Here is a 14,714-nt window from a genome sequence, read left to right as displayed (position 1 = left end):
CCTCTGCCGCCGGCTGCCACGACGACAGCCAAACCTCATCCGATCGACGTCCAAAACCACGATGAAAGCGCGGGCGTGGTGGCAGTCATGTCGAGACGTCGTTTGGTATGGACGGTCAGGGGCTGCACGGTGAGGAGGCGACCAGAGAATAGCGGCGGGTCGGGGCGGGGAGAGGGGTGAAAGGGTTGGAAGCGAAGGGACTACTAGTGTCCCCGACAGGCGGGCCATGGGGGGGGGACAAGGGCGTGCGGCGAGCCCGTCCGCGCGATGTCCGTTTTATCCCAAATTCGATGCAAGTTTGGGCTGAGATGAGTCGAAAACGGACGGAATCCGAACATTTGTCCGTTTGAGGCCATGTGTTGGGCCGCGCTATTCGTCCGTTCTATCTCAAACGGATGCATCCGGATAAGATGGGGTCGATGGAGTTGGCCTTATTCCTGAGATTGAATGATCAGCTCGTGGAAGACTTGCATGGGCGTGTTCACTCTACAAAATTTTGCAATTTAGAATTTATGCTACCTCTTGTTGACGCACAAAATCTATCCCTAATAATAATAATAAAGTACGGATTAACTCCGTGGGTTCATCGTCATAATACGCTTTTTTTTTATGAATTTACGCTTTCAGTTTTTTTCATCTATATTATTTTCTACATCTGAAATGGTACTATTCATGTATTCATATGATCATATGACCCGCCACGCACGACTGTTCCATTGTTCCATTATTCCACGCATGACTTTTCCGTTGTTCCTGTTATTAATCAGGAAGAAGCGTTTTGGTACGTAAAAGAATCTCCACGAACAGGAAAAAGGCGTTGATCAAGGACACGAGACGGAACCGAGTCGACGTCCATCGAGATCAATCTACCACGCCTACATATAAAAACAGGAGGGGAGGCGGCGGCCAGAGGTAAGGGACGAGGAAGTGCCCAGGGCGGCGGCGGCTGGAGCTTGGAGGGGCCGGATCCGTGCGCGTCAGGGGCTGGGGAGGCGGATTCGAAGGTGGGCGGCGCGGGGGTGTCGCCGGTGACGGCGAGGAAGGCCGGAGCGCGGCTTCTCGGGCAGAAACGAGACAAGGAGGTGAGGAGAGAAGAAGCGACAAGCGACAAAGGAAGGAAGGTGCGACGACCTAGGCAGGAGCTCGCCGGAGCAGGGCGACGACCGACGGGCGCGGCTGACGAAGGGATACGACACGGCGTTGCGAAATCCTTTGCAGGTGCGAGCGGACGACAGCGCCATGAACGGCTGGGTGCGCGACGACGCGGAGCCCTCCTGTCGCTATGGCGCCCCAGTGGAGTGCCCTGAGGCCGCGGATGCTGCTCCTACACAAGGTCAGTCTCCTCTACGTGGTTCTATAGCGCAGCTCCTGTCTCGCACCATGCTGCTGAACTTCTGCCCCTCAACCCCACTGCTCCTCCTAAATTAGCTCAATGGCGTTGACTCTTCGATAGAGGATGGTGTGGTGTCAGGCCAGGCAGCATAACACTCTACGAGTACACGTTCTGCAGGTGGATTCGTACTCTTCCACTCTAATTTCTTGGTTAGAGTCAATGCCCTCATGGTGTTTGACAAATTGCTATTTCTCCACCGCCCCTGCATCAAGCTGCACACCAGGAAGATGGTTGATATTGGGTACAACATATCGCCAAAGTATATGGTTCTCTTTCTCGTTCCTTATTTCTTGTACAAGTTCATTACTTATTTGTTTACTAATTTTATGTTTCACGATAGACTGATTGTGTTTTGGAATTTCACAATCCCTTCTATCTCTCTGTTATGATTTTGGTTTCTTGCCCTATTGTGCTGATATAGCGGGCTGACCTTAGGTAGTAAAATAAATCATGTCCCTTCCACAAAATAAGAATTTTTTACTGTTACATACTCATCAATGTTACATGATGTGCAGTTTAGAAATTTGATTTCTAGGGGACTTTTACTACATGTCCAGTTATGGTTTCATGATAAAAGGAGCACACACAAAACATTTGTTGAATCAATACTTGAACAAAATGTATGGAGTTCTTGTTGCGTGCTCGAAGTCATCAACCATGTAAAATAAATCCTATAAGCTGTTCTCACCATACAATCTTTTGAACCAATTTTGTGAAGTTAGTATGATATGATTATTGTTTTTGTAAGCTTCCCTATAGATATATTGGAGCTATGAACTCTGCAAAAGCCACTAAAATATATATGTAGACTTGCATAGAAATAATTAATTTTTAATTGTTATTTGGTGATTATGACTCGCAGCCCTTGAGGCTGAGCAGCCGCCATTGGCTCATGGGTATGGAAGCAGAGTCCGGGATGGCGATGGTGTCAAGGAGGACTCTTGGACGTCCACCGATTGCATCGCTGCTGCCGTACCCATGGAGTGGCGCGGCTCTAACTACTCTGAGATGGTATTCCTCCCTCTTTCTTTCCTAACAGAACTATTCTTGTGTCACCCCCTTCTCTAAATAAAGTACAACCTGCTAGCTACCTGATGGGCACTGCCACTAAACTTGTCAACCGATGCATTGTAGACTCCAACAGTGGTGGGAAGGAATCAGATTCCAATGAAACTAGCACTAATGTGTTTTTACACAGTTGCCTTTTTTGCTAAATTACCTAGCTTCTTCGTGGTAGAGTAGGTACAAAGATACTCTCTGATGAATTCGATTGGTATTGTGTAAAGTAGAAAGCCTGAAATTACTTCGCTGGTAACTGAGTTAACTAATCCCAGAACTAGAAACAAGCAGGTGATCGAAAGATTTGTGGATTGTGAACCTTTTACGCAGTCTTATCCCTAGGGTGCACAACATTTGCTTTTAGCAAAGGGCATCTATTGCTGAGATTCTTACAAATTGCTGGGAGTCAGCGCAAAGTACATGGACGGTGTGATATTTTAAAATTGTGAAACAGCCTCCAAGCTACTTGTGAAGGTGTCAATTTCTGCATTGATAAAGATTTAATTATACTTCTGGTGGGATTTTTTCTGTTAGCTATCTGTACAAGAGAATGAACTTGAGAAATATTAATTTCTAGATAAATTTCTTTGGAAAGTGAAGCTTCCCCTGAAAATTAAAGTTTTTCATGTCTGGTTTTGAAAAAATCAACATACTAACTAAAGTCAATTTATTCAAACGATGTTTTCAGGGAGATAAAACATGTCAATTGTGTGGTAGAGATGAGATTATTGGTGCAGAGGAATCAGTATTACAACAGAACTTGAAGCTGCCGAAGATGGATGATGTTTGGTTTTGGTGGAAAGATCAAGTGCATATGAACAACCTATCATCTTCCATTTTTGCTTTTCATTATTCAACGGGACAATTTCCTAATTCTTTGTTAGTACTCGCTGGAAAGATTATTAGTATGGATATAGGTTTGTCAAAATTTATTAGCACATGAGATTCTTTGTTCGGACCCCCTTTGGCTCTACATAATTCTTCGGAGTGGGATTCTAGATAGATGCTTATGAACCTCATAAAAAAGTAGTACGCCTTTGATCCTAACTGACTGTTTGTATGTCGGATGATTTCAACTTGCTATGTCCCAACATACTTTTTTTATAACAAAAACTGTAGGAGAAGTCCTAACATTCTACACTTCTGCATTGTATCTTGAAATGTAGCATTTCTCTAGCATTCTGACAAATGGTAGTTTGCAGATTGATTAGTTGGTTCCAGTTCCTTTAGAAGGTACATCACATCTCAGTGATAATTCTATCCCACTACCGAAGAAAAATAATAATAATGGTGATGTTCATTGGTGCTAGGCCTCCAGAAGTGGGTTTGTCGGATTTTCATTTTCTTTGTATATTAAATGTAATGCATATACACTGATATAAAAGCATCATGACACCATACCAAGATTTAAATTTTTGTGGCAGCATGGCTGTGCTTAGTTCAGTTTTTCTTGGTCTACTTCCAGTTAATTCCTTCTTGTGTTGTGGTGTTGGGAAACATACTAATCAGTGACTCCTGGAGCCTGTGGATTTTGGGGAGATGGAGTATGTACTGTGGGTTCATTTTGTTTTCTCCTAATCAAACTCAGGGTGTGTGCACAACTGCAGAATTAAAGAGACTTAGACCGAAAGACAATCTAATACTCCCTGTGTTCAATTTTGTAAGACGTTTTAGACATGAGGGAGTATTAGGTCTTAGTATGAACAAATGCTCAATATCAAACATCGTGAGATAGTTTTTTCTCCCGTTGCAACGCACGGGCCCTTTTTGCTAGTTTTGCTAAAAGTAAACTCAATGTTGGCTAACATTGTCCACATACGGAGGATCTACTTTGACCTTATTGGCAAACCGAAACTTACAAGTAGAGCTTTCACACTATAGTTTCCACGAAATTATTTGATACTAGAACATGAAAGCGTGCTATGCCGCGCCCGCCCATATTGACAACAAATAATATAACTACATGGAAATAAACCCAGTGGGGTACAATCATATGAGAAAAATTGGACAACTTGGACTTGTCAAAATATATGGAGACATGTTTCTGAGATAACAAACGGCTTCGACTTCACCAGTGTCCTACACTACTTGTTGAAAACGAGTTACCTTCAAAAGCTTAAAAACGATAGATCAAGCAATCTCCACTTTAGTCAAGCTATCTTAGCAAAATTATATCCCAAAAGGAGAATATTGGTAAGACATGGGAACTCAACATGTACTCCACGTAATATAATAGTTTCAAGAATACATGGCTCGGTAACATGAACACCTACTTTCAGGAATTAATTGTGCACTTATATACTCTCAAGAAAGGGACACAGCACTTGCAAGAATAAATTGTGTGTATAAAAAATACATAGAAACTTTGGAAAAAATTGTGAAGGAAACAAACATTGGTTCACATCTATGAGATTCCAATAATAAAGGATATAAAACATCAGCAACACTTGATCAGCGCAAAATTCAAATCCAAGCTGGTCCAAATTAGGCCTGACCGAATCCATGGTCACTTGGAGAATTTCATGCAAACAGGAGATAGAAAATATCAAAAATCACATACTATTTCTATGAATTCAGCATGAATTCCAATATCACATAACTATGCATATTCATAATTTAAGTACATGTTCTTGTTCCCGTAAAAAAAGTACATGTTCTTGGCCTTCTCTCACACAAGATTTAAAAATGAACTCACTTTTTCATCACTAAAAACGGAGCAAAAACCTATCAACATGTAGAGCAAGAAAGAACACCCCCGCCATCACCACCCGGAGCCCGCTGAGCCAGTTTTGCCTGAAGCAATTTACAAACAGTGTATATCAATAGCCGAATTACAACTACAGCAGGGATGAAGCTCCCTATCCAGGCTGAGGAAATAAAGAAAAAAGAACAGGATATCTGCAACAAAGGACAACCAACCTAAGGAACAAGGAAACAGAACCCTAGGACATATATCACGCATCTCCACTCAAAGGGCGTACGAGCTGCCTCCACCGCCGCCGTCGTCGCCCCCGCCGCCGTAAGGATGAACGCATCCAGCAACATCTCGTGAGGAAGACGGAAAACATGGGCGACCTCGTTTATCCACTTTTCTGGGCCTATTTACGTTTTCCCCAGTTGGCCCGATTAAGGAGCAATCGCCCCAGTTGGTCTGCGGAGCAGCAGCCCAGTTACAGTGGGCCACGCTGGTTGCACGGTGACTGGTGAAAAAATACGTTGCACGCGAGTGGTTAAACGATCAAGAGATCTGGAGCGCTCAGTAGAAGGATCTGATGGTGGACAGGCTCAAATCGCTGAGAGAGGCCGTAGGTGGCTCCGTTTTACTGTTTCTCAATTTGGCGTTGTCCGTGTGCCCAAGGGTAAGGGACAACTACGGTCCATAATTTGTGCAAGTGAGCCCCGCATGTTGGTAGAAACAAGATATGACGTTTCATGCTATAAAATTTCCGAAAATTATTTAAAACTAGATACCCTTTACATTGTTGCGGAAATATTTTGCAATATATTTGATTGTATGGAACATGAATATTTGGAGTATATGATAACTAAACTCCCTCCGTATCAAAATACAAGACGTTTTTTGACACTATGTATCAAAATATATGTTTTTTGACACTAGAGTGAGTATATGTTTGATTGTCTTTGATTATTATATAGTTGTAAAATATTTATTAAATGTAAATAGCATAATATAATGAAAATTATTATGCGTGTTTGCATGTTGAGATGTGCCTTTTCATATGCGTGATGGAAAATTGTTTAAAACTAAACGATACCTTGCACGTTGTTGTGGAAATATTTTGTAATATATTTGATTGTATGGAACATGATTGATACCCCACGTTGTTGCGAAAATATTTTGTAGTATATTTAATTCTATGGAACATGATTATTTGGATTAATAATATAAATAACTAAAACTAAAAAATGCATATGTTTAATTGTGTTTGATTATCGTATTGCAAAGTAATTACTAAATGTAAATAGCATAGTAGAATGAAAATTCGTGTGCAGGTTTGCATGTTGAGGTGTGCCTTTTCTTATGCTTGATTGCATATTGAGGCGAGCCATTTTCCATACATGTTACTTGATGAGGTGGCATGCTTGCATGTTGAAATAAATAGGTTAGCGGAGGCTAGCTATTTAGATATGGAATAGTAATAATATGATATCCAAAACTAAAAATACATATGCTTGATTGTGTTTGATTATTGTATAATTGTAAATATTTAGTTAAATTAAATAGCATAATAGAATGAAAATTCTTATGCATGTTTGCATATTGAGGTGTGCCTTGTCTTATGCATGATTGGAAAATATTTAGAACTAAATAATACCATACAAGTTGTTCCAAATATATTTTACGATATATTTGATTGAATGATACATGGATATTTGAAGTAATAATGTGATAACTAAAATTGAAAATACCTATGTTTGATTGTGTTATACTATTGTATAATTATAATATAGTTACAAAATGTAAACAACATAATAGAATGAATATTCTTATGCATGTTTGCATCTTGAGGGCTACCTTTTCTTATGCATGATTTCATATTGGGTGAGCCTTTTTTCCATGCATATTGCTAGGTGAGGTGGCATGTTTGCATGTTGTGACAAATAAGTTAGTGGGGACTGGTTATTTGGATATAGAAGATAGAAAATATAGGCACCATCCACATGTCAATGAGCAACTTTGAACTTATTCAAAAATCAGTTCGTGCAAGTGGTCTGATATACTTGTAAAAATGTCTTTCATAAAACGTCTATATTCAAATTATGAACTGCATGTTCACACTACAAAAATTTGTCGAAATTGTTGCAAATTCTACATTGTGGGCTTATTAGCGAATTAATTCATGCAAATGGTCCCATGTGCTTTTGCAAGTGTATTTTGTAAAGCTTTGCTATTCAAAATTTCAACCTCCCTTTCATGCCATAACAGTTTCACTAAACTATTTGGAACTTTTGGAGATGATTTGGTGCATTGAGGAGAAACTTTGCACATTTTAGCTTGTCCATGTGTGCATGTAGGTCTCATGAGTGTGTTGTTCCCACGAATTTCATTTGGTTCATTGTTGTTAGAAAAAAATTGGCTTCGTCTAGTCTAATTCGATGGAATTGGGTTTGGAAATTATAACTGCAATTCTTGTGCCAGCAAACCACCCCTGTTTTTATGTTTTAGTTTCAATTCTTAAATTATAGTTCTAACTTACTAGTTTTTGGATGGAAGCTCGTCAAGAGGGCAAGATCGTCCTGCAATTTCGTAAAGAAGAGTAGAGTTTTGCCATGTTTATAAGGGAAATTAGGCCGAAAAGCACACAAATGCTTGATTGATTGAAGGACAATCATGCGAAAACCCTTACAATGGGCACACCAAAAGAAAAGGAAAGCCACAACTGCCTAACTCAAGCTCCATCGCCTACTCGACCACTATCCGGAGAGAAGTTAGCGAGCTCTTTGGAGATGCCTTCCAGAAGGAAACACGTCGCCGGCAGGCGTTGTCTTCATCGACATCGACCCCTGTCAATCAATAAATCTTTCGCCTATAAAACACCCAAGACTCCCTTCCAAACCTATACAAGGGTTCGACCACACTAACAACCACCACGGCAACCTAAGGAACGACCAAATACAACCTACTAGAGAGGAGGAACACTTCGGCGATGACTCCAAAGGAAAAGGTGCCACCATTTCATCATCGTTGGTTACTGATCCCCATCGGAAGCAAGGCTTTCACCCAGAGCCCTTCGTCCCCGACCTCACCGAGCCTCGGGGAAGGAGCCCAACCATTGCCATTGAAGACCACCGACAACGACATACCATGGTTGTAATAGCCCTAGAGTAATCCCCTAAACCTTTGCATGTTATTATATTGTATGAATCATCATGACATCATGCCACCATTGCATTGCATTAACTTAACTTTAACATGTTAATCACTACACAAGTTTTGATAATTCAAACCCTAATTAATATTATTATTATTATTATTTATATTATGGATTTCGTACCACCTTGTTCCTTTTAGCCCCTCTAGTTCAAGATTGTCGATGAGTGATAGTCGATATCTGAACTAGGAAGAGTTCCTAGATTGTTCGGCCAGGTCTGAGTCTGGATGAGAAGTTGTGGATGTGACCGGGTCTGAGTCCAACCACCAGACCCATGCTGGGTAAGGTAGTTAAATGGGTTCTTCTAGAGGTTGGATCTCCAATTCCGGAGTAGGTGGCATGCTGGTCCCTGTTCTATCGGTCCTGACACTCGTCCTTAATGTAATGTGATTAATGTAATGCAATTTTGAAATATGGATGCATGTTTGAATGTTGATACATCAATTTATATATGTGATACAATATGATGATCAACTGCAAAATGCTGCCATGATAGCAAAACCATTGTCGTGGCAGTGTTTTTTCTCAAAGCTGGAATGTTACGAGTGACAAACTTTAAAAAGGCCACGCCACCAGTAAGCCAGTAAACTATGGTGGGTGCTTGAGGTCAGGGGCGGTACCCAGGGGGAGACAAGCGTAGCCATCACCCCCCTCTGAAACGTTTACATCAAATTACTTGCAATTAAGAACAATTGGCCCATGCCATTGTCATACAGGCTTGAAGCCCAATAACTCTACTAGAAAGCATTAACGAAAAAAGAAGAAACTTACTAGAAAGGAGCTGAGGTACTAGTAGATCCTCTCGGCGCCGCCAGCGGTTCGAGAAGGGAAAAAATTCATTCACCGACAAGGATGCAACTTATCTATGCTGGCGCTACCACGCCTCACTTTGCAACCGTGCGTGCAACGTCGAATGGAGATTGTGTGGTTATTGGCTAGTTTCTCCTTTCACTAATGTGTACAGTACAATGTTGGTATGCACATTATAATATTTTTCTTAACTTGGATGGAACTAGTTCATATGAGTGATATTTTCTTTATCCTCACCAATAAGTATCAGGCATCACACACTAATACTATAATTCCACTATCCGATCTTGGTGGTATGGCTAAGTTTCTAAAGCAATCAACGAGGAGCTAGTGGAAAGAATAACACTCATTCTAATCAAACAAATGAGCACCCTGGAACTAGATGATTGTGCGCGTTACATTATTTTTTTGTCTCTTCGTGCCCCCTTCCTACTCATATCTAAATCTCGGCCCTCCTGTGCTTGAAGTAGCGCGTCATTGCTAAGAGACTACCAATGATGAACATACTTGCCGTCGCTAGTGCCGAAAGATCAGTGAATGATGCACTCCATTTCCTCGCCTGTCATTGAAGGACCTTTTGTCTGCTAGCCTATTTTGTAGTACTAGGGTGCATTTGGTTACCTGCATAACCCCAAACAGGGCCGCTGGGTGCAAAAAATCACATTTGGTACCATACTAGGGGCCCTGACTGGCACACGCACTGACCAAGCAGCCCACAGCCTGGCTCGCAGGAACAATCGAATCAACCGTTGAATTGTGCGCAAAAAGGTGAATGACGTGCACGGTGATGTAGGGGGGACCAGACACGGAGATGGCGGGAGGCCGAAATGTGATGGGTAATGTAGCATGAAATTTCAAAAAAATTCCTACCCTCACGCAAGATCTCTCTAGGAGATGCATAGCAACGCGAAGGGGAGAGTGTGTCCACATACCCTTGTAGACCGAAAGCGGAAGCATTTGACAATGCGGTTGATGTAGTCAAACTTCTTCTCGTTTCGATCGATCAAGCACCGAACTACGGCACCTCCGAGTTCTGTACACCTTCAGCTCGATGACGCCCCTCGAACTCTTAATCCAACAAAGTGTTGAGGGAGAGTTCCGTCAGCACGATGGCATGGTGACGGTGATGGTGAAGTGATCCGCGCACGGCTTCGCCTAAGCACTAGAATATGACCGGAGGCGTAAACTGTGGAGGGGAGAGCCGCACATAGCTAACAATGTTTGTTGTGTGTTCTAGCGGTGCCCCCTCATATATATAGGTTGGAGGGGAGAAGAGGCTGCCAAGGGGGCACCCCAAGTAGGAGGAATCCTACTTGGGGTCCTCCCAATTCGGCCTCCCCCTTTCCTATTCCTATTTAGAGTAGGAAGGGAAGAGGGGGGATCCTATTCCCTTTTTCCTTTCCTCCTTCCCCTTTTCTACTCCAATTTGGCCAGCCCATATGGGGGGCACACCGGCCCCTTAGGGGCTAGTCTGTCCCTCTCTTGGCCCATTAGGCCCATATAGTTTGTCGGGGTTGCCCGGAACCCCTTCCGGTGACCCGATACGTACCCGGTACCACCGGAACACATCCAGTGTCCAAATACTATCGTCCTATATATGAATATTTACCTCTCGACCATTTCGAGACTCCTCGTCATGTCCGTGATCTCATCCGAGACTCCGAACAACATTCGGTCACCAAATCACATAACTCATATAATACAAATCGTTGTCAAACGTTAAGCGTGCGGACCCTACGGGTTCGAGAACTATGTAGACATGACTGATACACCTCTCCGGTCAATAACCAACAGCGGAACCTGGATGCTCATATTGTCTCCCACATATTCTACGAAGATCTTTATCGGTCAAACTGTTATGACAACATACGTTATTCCCTTTTTCATCGGTATGTTACTTGCCCGAGATTCGGTCGTCGGTATCTCCATACCTAGTTCAATCTCGTTACTGGCAAGTCTCTTTACTCGTTCCGTAATGCATCATCCCGCAACTAACTCATTAGTCACATTGCTTGCAAGGCTTATTATGATGAGCATTACCGAGAGGTCCCAGAGATACCTCTCCGATACTCGGAGTGACAAATCCTAATCTCGATCTATGCCAACCCAACAAACACCTTCGGAGATACCTGTAGAGCATCTTTATAATCACCCAGTTACGTTGTGACGTTTGATAGCACACAAGGTATTCCTCCGGTATTCAGGAGTTGCATAATCTCATAGTCAAAGTGAAAGGATTGATATGGTTGACTAGAGGGGGGGGGGTGAATAGGCAACTACCAATTTTTAACTTTTCTTTACCAAATTAAACTTTGCATCAAAGTAGGTTGTCTAGATGTGCAACTAGGTGAGAAATCTATATGATGCAATAACAACAAGCATACAAGCAAGCAAGAGAAGTAACACTAAAGAGCTTGCACAAGTAAAGGTAAGAGATAACCAAGAGTGGATCCGGTGAAGACGAGGATGTGTTACCGAAGTTCCTTCCTTTTGAGGGGAAGTACGTCTCCGTTAGAGCGGTGTGGAGGCACAATGCTCCCCAAGAAGCCACTAGGGCCACCGTATTCTCCTCACGCCCTCACACAATGCGTGATGCAGTGATTCCACTATTGGTGCCCTTGAAGGCGGCAACCGAACCTTTACAAACAAGGTTGGGGTAATCTCCACAACTTAATCGGAGGCTCCCAACACAACCACGAAGCTTCACCACAATGGACTATGGATCCGTGGTGACCTCAATCGTCTAGGGTGCTCAAACACCCAAGAGTAACAAGATCCGCTAGGGATGAGTGGGGGAATCAAAAATCCCTTGGTGGAAGTGTAGATCGGGGCCTTCTCAACCACTCCCGAGCAAATCAACAAGTTTGATTGGCTAGAGAGATAGATCGGGCGAAAATGGAGCTTGGAGCATTTAATGGAGCTTGAGCATTAATGGAGCTTGAGGGGGGAAGAGGTGGGTCAAAGGAGAAGAAGGGGATCCCCTTTTATAGTGGGGGCAACAATCCAACCGTTGCCCCACCAACCAGCCCCGCACAGGGCGGTAGTACCGCTAAAGGGGGGCGGTACTACCGCTGAGCCAGCGGTACTGCCGCTCCAGCGAGCGGTACTGCCGCGCAGAGAAGACCAGCAGGGATCTGGACCCAGCACGGTACTACCGCGGTGGTAAGGGCGGTACTACCGCTCCGAAATGGTACTACCGCCTCTACTACCGCAACTAGTGCCGCAAAACCCGACACGAGAAAAAGGCCCCTCGAGTCGAGGCGGTAGGAGCTAGACAGCCTAGCGGTAGTACAACTACGGGGTCACAGGCGGTACTACCACTGCGGAGCGGTACTGCCGCTTGTGACCCTTCGGCAGTACTACCGCTGGGACACAAAAGAGAGAGAGAAGATCTCTCCATCGAGGCCGAGGACGAGGCGGTGGTGCCAGGCAGGCCAGCGGTAGTACTGCTGTGGAGTCACGGGTGGTACTACCGCTGCGGAGCGGTACTGCCGCTTGTGACTCCTCAATGGTACTACCGCTGGAACCCAGACAGGACATAGAAGAGAGAAGAGATCTCTCCAATGAAGTGGAAGAGCTCGGAGGGTGAGAAGCTGACGTGTACGTGTTGATTCCACCCATGCAAAACCCCAGCGGACCCCCTCTTGATAGTACGGTGCCCTCTACACAATTAGTCCACCAAAAGAGAAACGAAAGAGCTACACTGTCTTGAATAACACTCCGAAGGGAAGAAAACGTCTCGTACCAAGGATGAATCTGTGAACTACACAAAGCACAAGATTAGTCCGCAAACATGTTGTCATCAATCACCAAAACTACCTCGAGAGAGATATGCCTCAACACAAAGGAATATGTATAAGTCATGAAGAAAGTAATAGTAATAAAACTTAACGATCATTATGCTAAGCTAACGGATGGGTCTTGTCCATCACACTACTAGAATCCGAATCTTTGCCATCAGCCAGCTCTTTGCCGTCGGCTAGCTGACGGCAAAGAATGAGCGGATGGCAAAGAAGGCGTTCGCCGTCAGCCTTCTCTTTGTCGTCTGCTAGCAGATTTTCCGTCAGCTAGCGGACGGCGAAGAAACTGGTCGTTTTAACGGCCGTTCCCCCGGGCCCCACCTCACCTCACCCTCCCTCTCTCTCTCTCCCAGCCCACACCTCACCCGCGTCGCCGCCCCACCCCGACCCCCCAAACCCGCCGCCGCCCCGACCCCCGACCTCCCGTCCCTGTGCCGCCCCCACCCCCAACCTCCCGCCCCCACCGCAGCCCCGACCCACCGACCCCCACCCCCGCCGCCCCAAGCTCCGCTCCGCCCCGCCACCTCCTCCTCCCCACCTCGCGTGTCGCCTCCTCGCCCCTCCTTCTCCCCCATGCCTCGCCCCTCCTTCGCCCCCTCTGCCTCGTCTCTCCGACGCAGTCGCCTCTGCCTCGCCGCCCGAGTCCCGTCGTCGACCATCGATGCCCCGAGCTCAGGCCCCTCTGACGCCGTTATCGTCGACCCCCCGGCCCGGCCCCTCCCCCGACCCCGGCCATCCCCAACACCGAGGTGCGCTCTCTTTCTCTCTGTGTGTTTAGGTTTAGGTTTAGGTTCAATGATGTTGTGCAATGATACTGAAACCCGTGAGTGAAGAAATTGTGCAAGTAAATTGTTGTGCAATGATGTTGTATTTTCAAGAACTGATGCAGATTTTGTGGGAAGTTTTTGAAAATGATTCGGAGCACCTTCAAATGTTTGGAGTCCAACTAAATGTTCACCATAGATGGTTTTTCTAGCTCCATTTGGGCAGCAATTTTAACAGTCCGCACTGAATGTACTATCCTCGATTTTATTTCCAGTAATTGCTTCAGATTTCTATAGTCATGTGGTGTGTACAAGTGCGACAACTAGCTCTGTTGTCCTTGAGAAATTGTAACCAGTTCACTCGGGGCACTATTCTTTATAACTGGGAATTCCTTCGGAAGAAGTCAAGCACTCCGATTGTTGCAGTTTGGCAAACCTGAACTAGGCCCTGCCCATTAGCCTGATGCATTGACACCCTGGGATACTAAAACTACAAGAATCGTGGTGTAGGCATTTGATGCTAATGGCCTGCTGCGTCATATACTCCTAGCCATGCCCCTGCATGAGCGCTGAGCACACACTCACTCACTGTCGGGAGGTCCCAGTCACGAGGAACTCACACCCTGTCTGGTCTTCAAGTAGGAACATTGATAGGCTTTGGCATTTCCATTTGTATCCATGGCGCCAAAGTTGATGCTAACCTAACTCGACATTTTTTAGTTTTGACCAATCGGACTCCCGGAGTGGAAGCCAAAGGCGCTTTTAGGATCCTATCATTTTTAGGGTTTTAGATGGTAGGGTTATTTCTTATAAGTTGTTGTTTTATGTTAAGTTGTGTTCTTGTGGTCCCAAAACCCACTGATTTGGAAACATTGTTGAGGCCTTTCTTTGATTGGACATAAATGGTGCTGCTTCGTGTTATCTGAAGTGGTTGCTAATGAGTGAAAAATTTGAGAACAACTTGTGCTAAACCCTAAACGTATTAGGAGTTTTG

At 44.4% G+C, this 14,714-nt stretch overlaps 1 protein-coding gene across 5 annotated transcripts; it reads left to right on the top strand.

Annotated features, from left to right (window-relative positions):
* The first annotated feature begins 734 nt into the window (after positions 1-734).
* Positions 735-3,761, top strand: LOC125550843 (uncharacterized). 5 transcript variants are annotated; one of them, XM_048713952.2, is made up of 4 exons: positions 756-1,333; positions 1,511-1,659; positions 2,256-2,404; positions 3,141-3,761. In XM_048713952.2, exons 1-4 carry the CDS (start codon positions 1,240-1,242, stop codon positions 3,214-3,216), a joined length of 468 nt encoding a protein of 155 aa, XP_048569909.1. In that variant the 5' UTR covers positions 756-1,239; the 3' UTR covers positions 3,217-3,761. The 5 variants fall into 5 exon arrangements, 4 of the variants coding, with proteins under 4 accessions (XP_048569909.1, XP_048569904.1, XP_048569908.1 ...); XM_048713947.2 differs by having other exon boundaries at positions 758-1,333; positions 1,454-1,652; XM_048713949.2 differs by having other exon boundaries at positions 772-1,333; positions 1,511-1,652.
* The last annotated feature ends 10,953 nt before the right edge of the window (positions 3,762-14,714 follow it).

This window comes from Triticum urartu, chromosome 4A, assembly GCF_056163025.1.
Source record: "Triticum urartu cultivar PI428250 chromosome 4A, HENAU_Tu73, whole genome shotgun sequence".
Lineage (NCBI taxonomy): Eukaryota > Viridiplantae > Streptophyta > Magnoliopsida > Poales > Poaceae > Triticum > Triticum urartu.
Note: the sequence above shows the minus strand (reverse complement) of the source record. Positions and strands in the feature narration are given on the sequence as shown.